At 40.8% G+C, this 18,981-nt stretch overlaps 2 protein-coding genes across 11 annotated transcripts in view; both read left to right on the top strand.

Annotated features, from left to right (window-relative positions):
- The window catches only part of BRCA1 (BRCA1 DNA repair associated), a 61,967-nt gene that overhangs the window by 1,921 nt on the left and 41,065 nt on the right, over positions 1–18,981 (top strand). For all 10 annotated transcript variants that reach the window (XM_049636167.1, XM_049636165.1, XM_049636162.1 and 7 more), the window contains exons 3-4: positions 10,211–10,264; positions 18,272–18,349. In XM_049636167.1, the coding sequence (XP_049492124.1) occupies positions 10,211–10,264; positions 18,272–18,349 (132 nt within the window). The remainder of the gene's footprint in view (positions 1–10,210; positions 10,265–18,271; positions 18,350–18,981) is intronic.
- LOC125926601 (protein lin-28 homolog A) lies at positions 903–1,653 on the top strand. Its single transcript, XM_049636194.1, has one exon. The coding sequence runs from the start codon at positions 903–905 to the stop codon at positions 1,521–1,523; it is 621 nt and encodes a 206-aa protein (XP_049492151.1). The 3' UTR covers positions 1,524–1,653.

Here is an 18,981-nt window from a genome sequence, read left to right as displayed (position 1 = left end):
TCATGACCTGAGCCGAAGTCAAATGCTCAACCAACTGAGCCACCCAGGCGCCCCATTTGATCTCCATTCTTCATCTTGGGGTTGAGTTCAAGCCCCACATTAGGTGTAGAGATTACTTAAAAATAAAATCTTTAAAGAAAAAAAAGAATACTGCGAATCATCAAAGTCTTTGGTAAGTCTCTGACTTTTTGATTGAGCTTGTTTTTCTTCATCTATAAAATAAGAGGGGACTAGAATATTCAAGGTTTTGGGATGCCTGGGGCGCTCACGGTTAAGCCTCTGACTCTTGATTTCAGCTCAGGTCATGCGTGATCTTGTGGTTTGTGGGATTGAACCCACATTGGGCTCTGGCTGACAGCATGGAGCCTGCTTGGAATTCTGTCTCCCCTTCTCTGCCCCTCCTGTGCTTACCCCCATGCACTCTCTCAAAATAAATAAACATTAACAACAAGGAATATTCAAGGTTTTTTTTTTTAAGTCGAGGCATAATTTACATACAGTGAAATGTAGAGATCTTAAGTGTGCAAGTCGATGAGTTTTAACCATTGTATATATCTGCGTAACATTTCCATCACCCCAGAAAGTTCAGGAGCTCTTAACTTGCTGACCCTTCATGACATTTGGAGGCCTATGGCTAGAACTATATTTCAATATAATTAGTTTCTTGTATAATTTTATATTTTTTATTTTATGCATTTAAAAGCATTACTCTGGAAGGGCGTTCATGCGCTTCACTGGCTGCCAGAGGTTATGAGCCCCAGGCGGTCACTAGGTGATATCTATGGTAGTCACTAAATCTACTTAAAAACCATACCTCAGAATGTCTTGGTGAGCCTCCGGACTTCTCTGGGGCCAGCAGCCACCCGACCAGGGGCCCGGGGCCGCGGGCTCAGCCGACTACCATGGGCTCTGTGTCAAACCAGCAGTTCGCAGGTGGCTGCGCCAAGGCGCCGGAGGAGGCGCCGGAGGACGCCGCCCGGGCGGCCGAGGAGCCGCAGCTGCTGCACGGTGCCGGCATCTGTAAGTGGTTCAACGTGCGCATGGGGTTCGGCTTCCTGTCCATGACCGCCCGCGCCGGGGTCGCGCTTGACCCCCCAGTGGATGTCTTTGTGCACCAGAGCAAGCTGCACATGGAGGGCTTCCGGAGCCTGAAGGAGGGTGAGGCCGTGGAGTTCACCTTTAAGAAGTCTGCTAAGGGCCTGGAATCTATCCGGGTCACGGGCCCCGGTGGGGTGTTCTGTATTGGGAGCGAGAGGCGGCCCAAAGGGAAGAACATGCAGAAGCGCAGATCAAAGGGAGACAGGTGCTACAACTGTGGAGGTCTAGACCACCATGCCAAGGAATGCAAGCTGCCACCCCAGCCTAAGAAGTGCCACTTCTGCCAGAGCATCAGCCACATGGTGGCCTCGTGTCCACTGAAAGCCCAGCAGGCCCCCAGCTCACAGGGAAAGCCAGCCTACTTTCGGGAGGAAGAAGAAGAAGAGATCCATAGCCCTGCCCTGCTCCCAGAGGCCCAGAATTGAGCTACAGTGGGTGGGGGCTATGCTTTTGTGATCAGGAAGTTTTGAGGAGCAGGCATCAATCGGCAGAGTGGAGAAAGTGGGGACAGGGTGGGTAGGGGGCAGCTGGCGCTGCCATGTGTCTCAGGCCGGGGTCCACAGCATCACCCCCTCTTCCTTCTTGGCAGGGTAGGGGGAAGGGGTGAGGCAAATGAACTCCAACCATGCTCTATCCAAATGCTTGTGAACGTGTTCTGGGGAAAATCTCTCCCCGTGTGCTTTAGCTGAGTCTCCGCCCCCCCCAGATCTCCAGCTTCTGAAAGTGGTCTGGATAGGGAAGTTGTTTTCCTTTCAAAGAAGGATATGTAGTAATAATTTTTCCCATGCCAGAATGTAAAGATCAAGCATGAGACCAGATTGATGGGCCCAACCCACGGAGCACTACTTTCTGTGGGAGGGAATCTCTCAAGGGTAAGGCAGGGTTTTTTCCACAACTTGTCCCCTACCCCGCTCTTGGGATAAGATGCTGAGAACTCTCCCGAGCAATGGGTTGTGACCGCAGGCAAAGGGATTGTTGGGGGAACAGCTGCAGACCTGCTGTTCCTAAGCTTACTCTCACCCCATTCTGGGCCGATAGAATTTTATTTATTTGCTCCCTTGGATGACCGCACCTTGGGCCCCACTTTCTCCAGGATGCCAACTGCACTAGCTGTGTGCGAATGACGTATCTTGTGCATTTTAACTTTTTTTTTTTTCGTAATATAAATGTTCTGGTTTTGTACTTTTGTGTATTTTAATCTTAAGGCCCTCGTTCCTGCACTGTGTTCTCAGGTACATGAGCGATCTCAGGGATAAGTCGGCAGCAGCTTCAGGTCTGCACGGCAGGAATACTGTTTGTTTTATCATCAGGGAGAACAACTATTTGGAGTGCATAGCCTATTGAACTACCTCATTTTTGCCAAATAGAACTGGCTTTTCTGCCATAGTGTCCTCTTAAAAACCCCTCCGCCTTCAATGTTCCATGGGAGACTAGGTTTTAGCTCAGTTGCCCCCATGACTTGATCTCTTTCTACCGGAAGATTGGAAATTGGTCCGAACAGGAAAAGGTGGTACAGGAAGGTTTGAAGAGGCTACACCGAGCCAAAAGGTGCAGAGCCAAAGCCAAGGTTAGGAGAGGGCTGTCTATAAGTATAGTAAAGGATTTCCGTTCCAGACTTCTAATCCCAGGGCACGGGACTCACTTTACATACCAGATCCATCCTTCACTGGATTGGGCTAGGCCTACCATGCACAACAGGGTGTATGTGAGTGTGTGTGTGTGTGTGTGTGTGTGTGAGAGTGTGTGTGTGTTAAAAAAAAAAAAGAGTTGGTAAGAATAGCTTTAAGAACAATACCTCTGTACCCATCTTGAGCTGCCCAGGGATGGGTGTATGAAGCAAAGGCTAAATTTCTCAACTTTCGTAACTTCTGGGCTTTTCTTATTGGCTTCCAGAGAGACCATAAGCCATGGCGTTGTGGTGCCCAGAGCCAGTGTCCTGCCCTGCTGTAGCAGTGATTAATGTCGTGGTAGCTAAAGGAGAAAAGGTTTCATTTACATGCTGTGAGATCACCACAAACCTACCTCACTGTGTTGAAACGGGGCAAATGCAATAGAACGCATTGGGTGATGTGTGTCTGATCCTGGGTTCTTGTCTCCTCCAATCGCTGCTCCCCCCCCCCCACTGCTAGTTATATCGTATTTGTCTGGGTTTTGTAGGACTTCACGAATAGCTGATTGGGTGATTGCTAGGTGGTCTGGTTTGTGTAAATATAAAGTGTTGGTCTTCTCCATGTTCTTTTGGGGTTTTATTGTTTACAAACTTCTTTTTGTATTGAGAAAAATAGCCAAAGCATCTTTGACAAAAGGTTCTGCACCAGGAAGAGAATCTGGAACATAGCTTGGTGACCCCTCTTAAAGTGTGGTGGTCTTGAACCATCCTTTCTTTTGTGTTTCCTTCCCCTATTTCCTATTTTGGACCAGATCTTCTATTCTAAAAACTTGACTCCTACCCTATCCCCCTCCCCAAAACAGCCCCCCTCCCACATATACCTTTAAACCCTGAAAAAGCTATAAACACTCCATCCCTTGTTCCTAATATCTTGTGTCAAGACCATTCCTTGATGTGATTCATAGCAATACACTTGTATTTGAATGGATCAACTCTACTTTAATCGCTAATCTTAGGGTAGAGAGAAGCAAAAGCAATGAGGGGGGCCTTCCATGTAGAAATAGGGTCTGGAGACCAAGAAAGGGAAGATGAATGTATAATCCAAGTCACTCAGGAACTTTTATGCAGGTGCAAGAAACTTATGTCAAAGTGGCCACAAGATTGTTTAATAGGAGACGAACGAATGTAACTCCATGTTTACTGCTAGAAACCAAAGCTTTGTGTGAAATCTTGAACTTACGGGGGTGGGTTGGGGTAGGAAAGCTTGTACCTATCTGTTCTTTCCCTGATCCTTTCCCCTCATTTCTGAACTGCAGGAGACTGAGCCCCCTTGGGCTTTAGTGACTCCATCTCTGGGGGGGTGTTTATGTGGTTGATTTTGCTGTGCCGGGTACTTCCTTTCCCCACTTGCTATTGTTTTGTAATACACATGCTGACCCTTTTCCCTTCTCTTTTTACCCTGGGAAAATCCAATGAATAAATAAAAAGTTATTGGTACTGAAAAAAAAAAAAAAAAAAGAATGTCTTGGTGAAAAGCCAGAAAGGAAATTTAGAATCTTTCTTCTTCTCTTTACTCTGGTCATTCTGGCCTCTTAACTCTTCTTCAGACTAGAACATACTCTCCTGCTTCTGAGCTTTTATGCTTGCTCTTCCCTCTGCCTGGAATTTTCTACCCTTGATAATTGAATGGCTTACAAATCTTGACTGAAATACCACCTTTTCACAGAGGCATTTCCAGACAACCCTATTTAAAATGGTGGCACCTGGGTGGCTCAGTCCTTAAGCATCTGACTTTGGCTCAGGTCGTGATCTCACGGCTGTTGAGTTCGGGTCCCATATCAGGTGAGCTTGAGCCCTGCTTCCTCTCTCTCTCTCTCTCTCTCTCTCTCTCTCTCTCTCTCTTTCTCTCTCTCTCTCTGCCCCTTGCTCACTTGCTCTCTCTCTCTCTCTCTTTCTCTCTCTCTCTCTCTCAAAAAAAAATAAACACCCTTACCCCAACACACTCTTTATTTCCCTTTCCTGTTTTTTTTTCTCCATAGTTCTTATTACTAACATTCCTTACAATTTATCCTTTTTCTCTACCCTTACAGAGTTTAAACTCCACGAAGGCAGGAATTTTTGTTTTATTTACTTCCATATCCTTAGTAGTTATATACCTGGGACATAATAGCCACTCAGTAAACGTTTGCTGAAGGTATTAAATATTAATTAACGTTAATTAAATTGGTTCTTTGTTAGTTTAATGGGTTTTAATATGGTGATGGTTAGTGGTGGGTAAACATTCAAAAAATAAATTGGAAAGCTGCACCTATTGCCCCTTACCTTCAATAAAGGAGAGTAAATTCAAGTAAATTTTCATTTGTGCTTCATAAAGTTGTTTTTCATATTTGGAGTCAAGTAAATAAAATTAAAGAACATGCAAGTTGTGTTTCCAGAGAGATACAAGATTTATAAGTAACCCTCCTCTCCCTTGCCCCTCAACATTTCATCTAAATAAAAACAAGAGCTAAATGAGATTTATAGCCTACTTTATGAATCATCAGAGCCAGAGAAGCAGGAAATGACAACTAGAAAAAAATTGCTTTTGAAAAAGCAAAACTTATTCATGATAATTACAAAGAGTGATCAAAAAAGTCCTCAATAGTGTGGCATCTGGGTCCATTTATTTTACATTTCCATGGGACTCAGTTATAGAAATGTAATGTTCTTTCTCACTCTGGCAAATTAAACTATCAATTAAAAAACTAAAATACATAAAAAGTAAAGACACAAGAATGAAAGTTAGTGCTAAATTTTCATTTTCAGTTAGCCGTCCTGTTATTTCTGGCTCCTTGTTATTTTATCTATTTTCTACTAGCAATGGACTTAAGTTTTTAAACTAAAGCTTTTCATTCTGGTCATTGTTAAACCTTAAACTCATTCACGGGGGAAGTTCTAGGATGGGAATCCTACCTACTCCACTTTTTGTTTGTTTTAAAGTTTTTAAAATTTATTTTGAGAGGAAGAGAGTACACACACACACACATGTGCATGAGTGGGGAAGAGGCATAGAGAGAGGGAGAGAAAGAATCCCAAGCAGGCTCTAAGCTGCAGTGCAGAGCCCTACATGGGGCATGAAGTCATGAACCGTGAGATCATGACCTGAGCTGAAATCAATAGTCGATGCTTAACTGACTGAGCCACTCAGGCGCCCCTGTTGTTTGTTTACCAGTGCCTAGCTAGAACAGTAGAATTTGCCATTATGTCTTAATAAATGATTCCTGATAGTGACTGCAAAGTATTACTGAGGGTAGCTAGAGGATAGGTTTCCAGCTTCTTTGAGGCCTTTTGAGCTAAAACCACTTCTGCTGACCTCTAAGTTATTGATATTTACTTCTGATAATTAGTAGTTCTTTCTAACCTTTTGCACATGACCATATAAAATTTTTGACTTTCAGAAGAGTTTGCTAAAATATGTATCCTGCTGGGTGGTGGTGGTTTTTCAACCCTAACCTAGCTTCTTTTTCCAATCACTTACCCATGTCAGAAGCCCAAAGGCAAATATGCAGGAGGTCTAAATTGCCTGAGTCGAAAAGTGTTTACAATATCTGAGGGGCACCTGGGTGGCTCAATCACTTAAGTGGTCCAACTCTGGATTTTGGCTCAGGTCATGATCTCATTGTTGGTGAAACTGAGCCCCACGCTGACAGTTGAGAACCTGCTTGGGATTCTTTTGACTCTCTCCTCTCTCTCTCTCTGTCTCTCTCTGCCCCTCCCATGCACACACTCTCTCAAAATAAACTTAAAAAAATAATAAAATATTTGAATCATCTTTATAGTGAACGTTCACTTTCATCAGGATCTAAAAGAGGAGTGACTTTTTTCTTTTTATTCCCATTCCCTTTTCAAGGTTTTTTTCAACAGTCATTACCTTTTTACATATTGGAGTTTTCATCCGTTTAAAGTTTGTGTTTACAGTATGTTTGTATAGCTTGGCTCATAATTACCATGCTGAAACATAATTATTTCAGAATTGAGGCAGTGGTGAGAATGAAAGCCATCTGGCATCATAGCTAAATCCAATTTCGCCTTTGCCGAGAATTTCTTTGATATGTAGCTTATCTGAGGAATAGTGATTTAGTAGCAAATCGAGTTCTCTTTGTTGGGTGGTTTTCTTTTTAAAATCACATTAGGTCCGGATAATAATTCTCACATTGATAGAAGTCATCTCAGGTTGTGAACATTTTCCCAAGTAGCGTTTAATTTTATTCTGACAATAACCTAAAGAGACTGGTAGAGTGGGTGACAGAGAAGGAACCTGATGTTCAGGTCGAGGGCTTGGCCTGAGGTCACTCTGCTAATAAAAAAGGGAACTGATAGTAGAAACCTGGCCTTCTGACTTACTCTGATATTCTTTTCTCTGTTACCCTGTGTTGCGTCAGAAGCCCCATGATCACAAGAGTTGTGTTACCAAACCTTTCACAACGAGGCAATTGTCCCCCAGCTTTTCTTGTGATCCTTTTCTTTTTTTTTTTTTTTTCTTGTGATCCTTTTCTAAAAAGTTAACATTTAATGAAAAGACCCACATTCTTGTCACACACAGGTTACCTGTTTTTTGATGTCCTGGCTGAACTGTACCAGAAATCCATTGCTAAAGCTCTCGTTCAGAATAAAAGATAAAAACTTAAAATTGCCTGTAGGTTTCTACCTGCTCAGGCTCCTGGCTGCCTCTCCGAGCTCTTCTAGTGCTTCCCCTGCTGGCCTGCTCACTGTCCTTCAAAAACACCAGGCATGGTCCTGCTCAGATCGGCCTTCTCTGCTCCCTCTGCTGGAATGTTCTTCTCCCAATTGTTGCACAGCTTGTTTCCTCACATGCAACTGTCTGCCAATGTCACCTCAATCAGGCCTTTCCTGATCATTCCGTATACATCTCCCACCCCAGCACTCCCTATTCCTGTTACTGAGCTTTATTTTTATTTCTAGCCCTTATTCTCCTATGTTCTTGTTTAATTCTCAATTAACTATCTACCACAGCTAAAATGAAAGTTCTATGAGGACAGGCTTTGTTTTGTCCACTGCTGTATGTCACATCCCCAGGAACCGTACTTGTATACGGTAGGTGCCCAATGAACATTTGTTCTGTTAATAAATGAAAGAGTCTCAAGAAGATCTTAAGATTTTCTAGAAAATAAGAAAGATTTTGTGAATGGACCCACAAGGATGGGAATTTGGGTGACCAATTTTCTTTTCTCAAAATTTTAATCGTTTTCTAAGCTTGTTTTTTATTTTCTAAATTTTCTTCAGTGTTTGTTACATTCTTTTTACAAAGTGATCACAAGCCAAGCATCATGTACCTCCTGAAGTGACATAATAAAAGTCCTAGCACACAGTGCCACCTGTAAAGTGTTCTTGCCAAAAAAACCAAACCTGAATTGATCGAGCCTGTAAGTCTAGTTTATAGGAAATAGAGGCAAGAGGAACATGCTAAACCATATCATAGGGTTACAATCAGTAAAATCCAGAGTGAGGGAAATAATGTAGATCAAATGACTTATTGATGTACTTTTTAAAATTTTTTTTCTTTTTATTTATTTATTTTGATAGAGAGAATGAGCAGGGGAGAGAGAGAAGGAGAGAGAGAATTCCAAGCCGGCTCCACACTGGCTCCACACTGTCAGTGTGGAGCCCTACGCGGGGCTTGAACTCATGAACTGTGAGATCATGACCTGAGCTGAAACCAAGAGTCAGACACTCAACCAACTGAGCCACCCAGGCACCCTCAGCTGACATACTTCTTAAAATAAATGACAAGGGGAAAAAAGGAAGGGAAAATCTATAGATTAAAAGACATTTGAGGGGTGCCTGGGTGGCTCAGTCGATTAATCATCCAACTTTGGTTCATGTCATGATCTCCCAGTTTGTGAGTTTGAGCCCCGAGTCGTGCTGTGAGCTGACAGCTTGGAACCTGGAGTCTGCTTCAGATCCTGTGTCTCCCTCTCTCTCTCTGCCCCTCCCCCACTTATGATCTCTCTTTCTCTCTCTCTTTCTCAATATAAAAAACATTAAAAAAAAAAAAAAAAGACAAGATATACCAGCCAAATGCAATGCATGGATCTTATTTGAATCCTGATCTAAACAGATTTAATTATTAAATTTTAAGAGATAATGAGGGAAATTGGAGTTGGAGTATTACATATTAGATGGTATAAAGGAAATTATTTTTTTAAGAGTAATGGTTTCATGGTCATCTTGAAAAGATCTTTATTTTTTAAAAACTTTGTTTTGAAATATTTATAATTGAAATGAATGATTCCTGGAATTAATTTATAAATATTTTTAATGTTTATTTTGGGGAGAGAGAGAGCACACACGCGTGTGAGTGCACGTGCGTGAGCAGGGGAGGGGCAGAGAGAGGGAAACAGAGAATTTGAAACGGGCTCTATGCTGACAGCAGAGAACCCGACATGGGGCTCAAACTCACAAACTGTGAGATCATGACCTGAGCCGAAGTTGGTGCTTAACCGACTGAGCCACCCATGCACCCCTCTTGGAATTTATTTTAAAGTAATCTGAGCTCATGGGTGCTTGGGTGGCTCAGTGGGTTAAGTGAGCGATTCTTGATTTTGGCTCAGGTCAAGATCTAATAGGTTTGTGAGTTCAAGCCCCTCATTGGGCTCCACACTGAAAGTGTGGAGCCTGCTTGGGATTCTCTCTCTCTTCCTTTCTCTCTCTGCCCCTCCCCACTCTCTCTTTCTCTCAGAATAAATAAATAAACTTAAAAAAAAATAATCTGGGCCTTGAGTGGGTACTGGTGTGTATATAAGACTGGCTTTGAGTCAAAAATTGTTGTAACTGAGTGATGGCACATGGAGTTCATTTTACTATTTTATTTGTGTAAATGCTTGAAATTTTCCATACTAAGAAATTTAAGCGGCGCCTGTCTGGCTCAGTCAGTAGAGCATGCAACTCTTGATCTCTGGGTCCTGAGTTTGAGTTCCATGTTGGATGTAGAGATTACTTTAAATTAAAAGAAAATAATAAATTTAAAATAAAAAGGTAGTCACATGTGAAAAAAGTGCTGTGAGGGAATCCAAAAGAAATACAAGAAGTTTTTGTCTTTGTAGAGCTTAAAGTTTAGGTAAGATATATATAGGATGTTTCCTCACAAAGATAGCTCAAAAAAGTGTATTGGTGAACACTTATTAATAATGGAGCAATGTCAGCTAATCTTTTAAACGCTAAAGATAATAATAGTAATAATAATAATAAGATAATATAATATAGAGTGTTGACTAGAGTAATATATTCTGTTTTGGTATCTGGAAGCTCAGGAGGGAAGGATCCTGTTTTCTGCTGTATTTTTGGCTCCTAGCACAGCAGACATTTAATAAATATTTATGAAATGAACTTAAAGCCTTACTTTGACTTAGTTATAGCAACTTAAAGTTGAACTTCTTTACCAAGATTATATTTACTTTGAAATGAATTATTGAGCCTCATTTCTTATTTTTTGTATCCTTCTAGTCTGGAGTTGATCAAAGAGCCTGTTTCCACAAAGTGTGATCACATATTTTGCAAGTAAGTTCGAATGTTTTATGTGGCTCCATTATTAGCTTTTGCGCTTATTCACAACATAGGAAATACCTAACTTTCTACAAGCTTTTGCTACTCCAGTTAAGTGAAAAAGAAAAATCTAACTCTGCTTCATTCTGCCTCAGAGTACTTAGAAAGTCACTGGAAGTTGGTTGTAACCATAGTTCTTGGGAAAATATTGGCACATTTATCTGGTGGGATGTGAAATCATTTTGAACAGCTGTTTGTTTTTGTGTCCATGGGTGGAGGCAGATTGCAAGCGATTGTGCAATAAGCAAATTGTGTTCCAGCTTTCCCTGTTTCTCCTTTCTGTTATTTCTTTCTGTTTGTCCCTCTGCTTTCTCCCTTCTAAGGTGCTATGTTTGCCTGCTTCATAATCCTTGTGAAGATAGGAAAGGATCTGATACCAGTTTATTTTTAGGCTGAAATTCATGCATACCAATGATTGGAATTATATTTACATTTTTAAGGACCTTGCCTTTTGAAAATGTTTGTTTGTTTATTTGAGCTTGAGCGTGGGCGTTGCGGGGGGAGGGGGCAGAGGGAGAGGGAGCATGAGAACCTTAAATAGGCTCCAGGCCCAGTGTGGAGCCTGACACAGGGGATGATCTCACAGTTGTGAGATCATAACCTGAGCCTAAATCAAGAGTCGGACGCTTAACTAACAGCCACCCAGGCACCCCTAAAATGTTTTTTGATGAAAGAATTTGGGAAAACGTTTGGTAGGCAATTTGGTAAAACGAGGGGTTCTCTCCTCTCCCTGTTGTTAAGCTGTGATTGAGACTTGCCCTGAATGCCAACTAATTTGTTTTTGGATATTTTTTTCCTTTTTGATCGGAAAAGCAAGGCATGTCCATGGTAATGAGTTTACTAGCACAAATGGTTATATGATGTGTATTTCCCTCCTACCCGCAAACCCCTGCTTCCCCCTTTCCTCCATCTCTTTACCCATCGTGGGGCTCAAACTTAAACCCTAAGATCGAGTCATATGCTCTACCAACTGAGCCAGCCAGGTGTCTCCTCAGGAATTTTTTAATTCAGGACTTCTTAACTTGGGATTCATGAATGGTTTTCATGAATTTCCTAGAATTATATTCAGTTTTAAGTTTAATTATATTAAAAGCTATAGACATGTGCAGTTTCCTAGGAAAGATAGTCCATAATTTTAATCAGATTCTTAGAATGTTTCCATAACCTAAAAAATGTGAAGTGCTTCTGAGATAAAGATAAGGAGGGCTGGCTGAAGCTGAAAGAAACCTGTTCCCCTGGAGGGATATGCAAACTCAAGTCTGGCAGGCCCCTTCCTTCCTCTGAATTCTGCCTTATTCTTCCCATTCATCTGTCCCAGCTGGGATCCAGAGCCCATTCCTATTGCCCTTCACCCCTTTCACACACCACCCCACTGGTCTGCTCCCGTGAGTTTCCTTCTGATTCCCCAGGCCCTTCTCCCTGTCTGGTGCCAAGGCAGCACAGCTTTATCACTCTGCTTTGAGGATTTTTAGTTTTGTGGCCCCTTAGAGAGAAGCTTATCAAACTATCGTGGTATAAAACTGGTTTCTTTGTAGATTGATACTTTCGTAAAACAAAATTTAAAAGTCCCAGTATTTGGGGCACCTGGGTAGCTCAGTTGGTTGAGTGTCGGACTTCGGCTCAGGTCATGATCTCATGGTTCATGAGTTTGAGCCCCGTGTTGGGTCTCTGTGCTGACAGCTCGGAGCCTGGAGCCTGCTTCAAATTCTGTGTCTCCTTTTCTCTCTGCCTCTCCCCCACTCATGCTCTGTCTCTCTGTCTCAAAAATAAACATTAAGGGGCGCCTGGGTGGCGCAGTCGGTTAAGCGTCCGACTTCAGCCAGGTCACGATCTCGCAGTCCGTGAGTTCGAGCCCCGCGTCAGGCTCTGGGCTGATGGCTCGGAGCCTGGAGCCTGTTTCTGATTCTGTGTCTCCCTCTCTCTCTGCCCCTCCCCCGTTCATGCTCTGTCTCTCTCTCTGTCCCAAAAATAAATAAAAAACGTTGAAAAAAAAAAAATAAACATTAAAAAAAAAAAAAAAAGAAATGGGAATGCAAGCTGGTGCAGCCACTCTGGAAAACAGTATGGAGGTTCCTCAAAAAACTAAAAATAGAACTACCCTACAACCCAGCAATTGCACTACTAGGCATTTATCCACGGATACAGGTGCTGTTTCGAAGGGACACATGCACCCCCATGTTTATAGCAGCACTATCAACAATAGCCGAAGTATGGAAAGAGCCCAAATGTCCATCGACGGATGAATGGATAAAGAAGATATATATATATACAATGGAGTATCAAAAAGAATGAAATCTTGCCATTTGCAACTACGTGGATGGAACTGGAGGGTATTATGCTAAGTGAAATTAGTCAGGGAAAGACAAAAATCATATGACTTCACTCATATGAGGACTTTAAGAGACAAAACAGATGAACATAAGGGAAGGGAAGCAAAAATAATGTAAAAACAGGGAGGGGGACAAAACAGAAGAGACTCATAAATATGGAGAACGAACTGAGGGTTACTGGAGGGGTTGTGGGAGGGAGAATGGGCTAAATGGGCAAGGGGCATTAAGGAATCTACTCCTGAAATCATTGTTTCACTATGCTAACTAATTTGGATGTAAATTTTAAAAAATAAAAAATAAAATAAAATAATGAAAAAAGGAAAAGAAATGAATACTCTGAAAGTCCCCCAAATTAGTTTGTGCCACTGTGATTTTACTGGTTTTTATCAGCTTTAAAAATCTGAAGCCACCCTTCAGAAAACATACTACATTTGCTTAAAAAATATATTGTCTTGGGGCACCTGGATGGCTCAGTTGATTAAGCGTCCAACTTCAGCTCAGGTCATGATCTCATGGGTTGTGAGTTCGAGCCCTGCATCAAGCTGTGCAGACAGCTCAGAGCCTGGAGCCTGCTTCGGATTCTGTGTCTCCCTCTCTCTCTGCCTGTCCCCCGCTCACACTCTATCTCTCTCTCAAAAATGAGTAAACATTAAAGAAAAAAAAAATTTAATGTATTGTCTTTCCTTAAGCATTGGGCTTTAGAAATTCAAGAAGCCAGAAACTTGGGGTGCCTGGTTGGCTTATTCGGTGGAGCACATGACTGTTGGTCTCAGGGTTGTGAGTTCAAGCCTCCTGTTGGATGTGAAGATTACTTAAAATCTTAAAAAAAAAAAAAAAAAGCCCCATACTTGTCTCAGACATTTTTATTGAGAACCTCATGCAGAACTTTTGTATGTGTTCTCATTCAATTGGTGTATCACATAGATTCCCCAAAGCTCTAAAACAGAATTTAACAAATTCTTCTCAGCCCTCAAAGATATGCCAGTGTTCTATTGGCCTGTTGGTTCTTTCCTTAACTGAGTCTTTTCAAGTCATATACAAGCTCATTTTCTCTTTTTAGTTAACAACCATGAAGAATCTGTTCTTTTTCTAGCGTAAGGAAAAATCGGAACCTGTATCTTAGTTGATTTCTACTTAACTACTTCCCCTGCGTTATTTATGTAATTATTGTACAGGCTACAACACTCTGTAACTTAGCTGGTCACTATGGCTTAGCTACTGTATTCTGCAGTACTCTGTTCAGGAAATTCCCTCCCTATCCCTACTATGAATTGTTTAATTGTACCATTTGCCAGTGTAATTCACTGATGCCTCCTAGGGCCATTATGGTAGAGTATAGGTAGGATTTGCATCTTCTCGAGGAGTGGTAGCCTAGTCTGTGGCTCTTTAAAGGGGATTTATATACAATACCGGAAGGTTTTTGACACCCCTGTCCCCTATACTATAGAGTTGTCGTTAAGCATCTGTATAGGTGAAGAAAGGCCCTGGTGTCCTTGACCATACCTACTACATTCACTTTCTCTGGTAGAAAGACTGTGGACCTTGCTGCAATTCAGTCCTGATCCAGTATCACCTTCACCACTTGATTACTGTGTGTTCTGGGGCAAACCTGTACTGTAAAATGGAGATAATACATCACGGTTGTTGTGTAGATTAAGAGAGGGCACTGCACATTCAAGGACACGGCCAGTAAGCAGTGCTGTCTGTGTCTGCTGGTTCACCATTCCTACTGCTTTTTCAGCTCCCTTAATCTCTTCTTTTGTGGTTCTTTTCACTGCCAATGTCTGCTCCCTCCCCCAGTCACCTCCCTCACCGGAATATTCTGTTTTTCATGATTGCAAGGATTTTATTTTGCTTTTCCACTGAATCCCTTGCATCTAACACAGTACTGGACATTTAGTAAATATCAGTGGTATGAGTGAACCCCTACTTTTAACTATCATCCCCACAGCAATTTCTACTGCTCTTTTTCCTTTATTTCCTTTCTACCTCTTTTTCCTCTGAGTCTTTTGTCTTCGTCCTAAGGGAACGTTAGATCTTTACAGACACCACCAGTCAATGGCAAGAGTTGTTTTTTTGTTGTTGTTGTTTCTTTGTTTTTAAGGAAGCAAACGTATTAGAATATGGTGCATGTGTTCATGTCTTCTTAGCCATATTCATTGTCTGAGATAACCAACAAAATTGTTCTCCAGAGCCAGTCTAACAACCCAACTGTCCCAGAAGGCTGGCACCTTCTTCATTCCTTAGACTGCTAGTGAGCCACTTGGTTATGCCAGATACCACATCTGTGAATATAAAATATGAGCATATTTTCTCCCTGCCTTGAGTTTTTTTTTTTTTAACATATTTATTGAAATATAGTTTACATGCTATAAAATTCACCCATTTTAAGTGTACAGTTCAGGGTGTTGTTTTAGTATATTCACAGTTGTGCAACCATCACCACAGTCTAAGTTAGAACATTTTAATCACCCCAGAAAGACATTCTGTACCCATTAGCAGCTAACCCATTCCCGCCTCCCACCTCCTCTTAGGAAACCACAAATTTACCTTTTGTCTTTTACAGATTTGTCTGTTCTGGATATTTCACATAAATGAAATCATACAATATTTGGTCTTTTGTGTCTGACTTCTTTTCAATTAACATGTTTTCAAGGTTCATCTGTATTGTAGCCTGTATCAGTACTTTTGTTCTTTTTTGTTTTTTAATTAAAGTTTGTTAGCATATAGTGCAACAATGATTTCAGGAGTAGATTCCTTAATGCCCCTTACCCATTTAGCCCATTCCCCCTCCCACAACCCCTCCAGAAACCCTTTGTTTGTTCTCTATATTTAAGAGTCTCTTATATTTTGTCCCCCTCCCTGTTTTTATATTATTTTTGCTTCCCTTCCTTTATGTTCATGTGGTTTGTATCTTAAAGTCCTCATATGAGTGAAGTCATATGATATTTGTCTTTCTCCCACTAATTTTGCTTAGCATAATACCCTCTAATTCCATCCACATAGTTGCAAATGGCAAGATTTCATTCTTTTTGATTGCTAAGTAATACTCCATTGTATATATATCCCGCATCTTCTCTATCCATTCATCTGTTGATGGACATTTGGGCTCTTTCCATACTTTGGCTATTGTTGATAGTGCTGCTGTAAACATTGGGGTGCATGTGCCCCTTTGAAACAGCATTCCTATATCCCTTGGCTAAATACCTAGTAGTGCAATTGCTGGGTTGTAGGGTAGTTCTATTTTTAGTTTTTTGAGGAACCTCCATACTGTTTTCCAGAGCGACTGCACTAGTTTGCATTCCCTTTTTTTTTTTTAAGATTTAATTTTCGGGGCACCTGGGTGGCTCAGTCGGTTGAGCGTCCAACTTCGGCTCAGGTCATGATCTCACAGTTCGTAGGTTCGAGCCCCGCATCAGGCTCTGTGCTGACCGCTTGCTCAGAGCCTGGAGCCTGCTTCAGATTCTGTTTCTCCTTCTCACACTTTGTCTCACTGTTTCTCAAAAATATATAAATTTAAAAAATAAAAATAAAAAAGATTTAATTTTCAGGATGCCTGGCTGGCTCAGTCAGTAGAGCATGTGACTTGATCTCAGGATCATGAGTTCAAGCCCCACATTAAGCATGGCAGCTACTTTTTTTAAAAAAAGTAAAAAAATAAAGATTTTAGGGTCACCTGGGTGGCTCAGTCGATTAAGCATCTGACTTCGGCTCAGGTCATAATCTCATGGTTTGTGAGTTCCAGCCCCATATCGGGTTCTCTGCTGTCAGCCCAGACCCTGCTTTGGATTCTTTGTCCCCCTCTCTGTCTGTCTCTCTCCTGCTCTTGCTTGCTCTCACTCTTTCAAATAAATATTTTTAAAAAATTATAAAGATTTTATCTTTAAGTAATCTCTATACCCAATGTGGGGCTCAAACTCAAAACCCTGAGATTAAGAGTCACATGCTTACCCAAGCAGGCACCCTAGTACTTTGTTCTTTTTTATGGCTGAATAATATTCCATTGAGTGGATATACCACGTTTTATCTATTTATTCATCAGTTACGGACATTTGGATTGTTTCTGCTTCTTGGCTATTATGAATAATGCTGCTCTGAACATTTGTGTACAGGTTTTGTGTGGACTTATGTTTTCATTTCCCCAGGGAAGAAACCTACGAGTAGAGTTGCAGAGTCCTATGGTAACTCTTTAATATTTTAAGGAATTGCCAAACTTTTCCAAAGTGGCTGCCTTGTTTTCTATTCCCACCAGCAATGAATGAGGATTTGAGTTTCTCCACATCTTCTGTAGTACTTATTTTTGAGTATAGTCATCCTAGTGGACGTAAAGTAGCATCTCATTGTGGCTTTGATTTGCATTCTCCTAATGGCTAATAATATTGAACATCTTTTCATGTGCTTATTGACTGTTTGTATATCTCCTTTGGAGATAATGTCTATTCAAATCCTTTGCCAATTTTTCAGTTGGGTTATTTCTGTGTTTATTATTGAGTTGTAAGAGTTCTTTGTATATCCTGAATACAAGTCTCTTAACAGATAAAAGATTTGCAAATATTTTCTCCCATTTTGTGAATTGGCCTTTCACTTTCTTCATGGTATTTGTAGCACAAAAGTTTTTAAGTTTCATACAGTCCAGTGTATCTGGACATTTTCTTTGTTTATTTGTGTATTTAAGAAATCATTGCTGGGACGTGCGGGTGGCTCAGTCGCCTGGGTGGCTTAGATATCATGGTTGTGAGATCGAGTCCTGTGTCAGGCTTCACACCCAGTGTGGAGCCTGCTTAAGATTCTCTCTCTCTCTCTCTCTCTCTCTCTCTCTCTCTCTCTCTCTCTCTCTCTCTTTCACCCTCTCTCCCCCTCAGCCCCTCCCCTGCTCACATGCACAAGCTCGCTCTCGTGCTCTTTCTCTCAAAAAAAGAAAGAAATCATTGCTTAACCCAAGGTCATAAAGATTTATAGTTTTAGTTCTCACATTTAATTCTGTGATCCATTTGAATTAATTTTTTTGTATTATATATTAGGAGTTTAGCTTCTTCTTTTTGCATGTGAATATTTAGTTGTCCTAGCACTATTTGTTGGTATTTGTTGACTTTTTTTTTCTATTTAATTGTCTTGGTGAAAATCATTGTTGAAAATCAATTGACCTTAGCTACATGGGTTTTTCTGTAGTCTCAATTCTGTTTCATCGATATATATGTCTGTCCTTATGCCAATATCACACTGTCTTGATTTACTATAGCTTTGTAGCGATGTGCTGAGTTTTTAAACTAATTACAATTGTTTTAAACTATTTACCACTTATATCTAATTATGCAGCATGATATAATTATGAATATATCACTAAATATGCCATATTAACTTTTTAATATGTTTTATTTGATCATAACAGCAAGCCATATGCATGTAAGTTCAGTTTTCATAGATCGTTGCTTATGTAGTTTGGTTTTCTGCTTATGCAGCATCTAAAAACAATTAAAGAAAGCCATTGGTTGTAATTCACCTGCCATTACCTTGAAAATGGCTCTTAAGGGCAGTGGTGAGATTATCTTTTCATGGCTGTTTGCCTTTTGAGTACTCTCTGTACAAAAAAAAAGTAACTTGAAGTGTTCTTTTCATTCCTTATAATTTATAGATTTTGTATGCTGAAACTTCTCAACCAGAGGAAAGGGCCTTCACAGTGTCCTTTGTGTAAGAATGATATAACCAAAAGGTATCTGATTTGGGTAGTGATGGGAGGTTGGATGCAACAACAGTAGGGAAAAGTAGAAATTCCTTAATAATATATTGGTGTTCCTGTCAAACTATTCATCACTAGAAAAATGTACAAATGGATATTCAGCTGACAGAATAAATTATTTCTAAAGTCATTTTCTTGAAAGGTTTATTGTATATCTGTCTTATAAAGGTATTAGGAATTCATTGCCTCTTTCTAATGCTTCTGAATGGCACAAGAACTTGTAGTCTTATCTAAAGTGGGACTATATCATTTTGCCCTCATTGTCTCCTGGTCCTGCTTTTATTTTTCTTGCATTTGTTTCCACTTAATTATTTACGCACACACAGTGTGTTTACATACTGTGGGTCCCTCTGGTCAGAATGTAAGTTCTTTTGGGGCACTGGCTTTTTCTGTCTCAGTCAACACTGTTTTTTCAGTGTTTGGCACATAGTAGTCACAGAGATATTTAAATAAATGAATTATATTGCCCTACAACTTTCCTAAACCAAAATCTCTCTTCGGACATTATCATCTGTGCTTTTGAAATAACGTCATCATCATTTCACAGAAATCCTTGAAAGCTCAAATTAGGAGGTTGAGTGGATGAGGTTCAAGTGTTAAGAATG

Source organism: Panthera uncia, chromosome E1, assembly GCF_023721935.1.
Source record: "Panthera uncia isolate 11264 chromosome E1, Puncia_PCG_1.0, whole genome shotgun sequence".
In the NCBI taxonomy this organism is placed as follows: domain Eukaryota; kingdom Metazoa; phylum Chordata; class Mammalia; order Carnivora; family Felidae; genus Panthera; species Panthera uncia.
The sequence above is the reverse complement of the archived record's forward strand: the minus strand, read 5'-3'. Positions and strand labels throughout refer to the sequence as shown.

What these genes read in the sequence shown, in the direction of transcription:
- LOC125926601 (XM_049636194.1), top strand. Translation starts at nt 903, where the DNA reads ATGGGCTCTGTGTCAAACCAGCAGTTCGCAGGTGGCTGCGCCAAGGCG.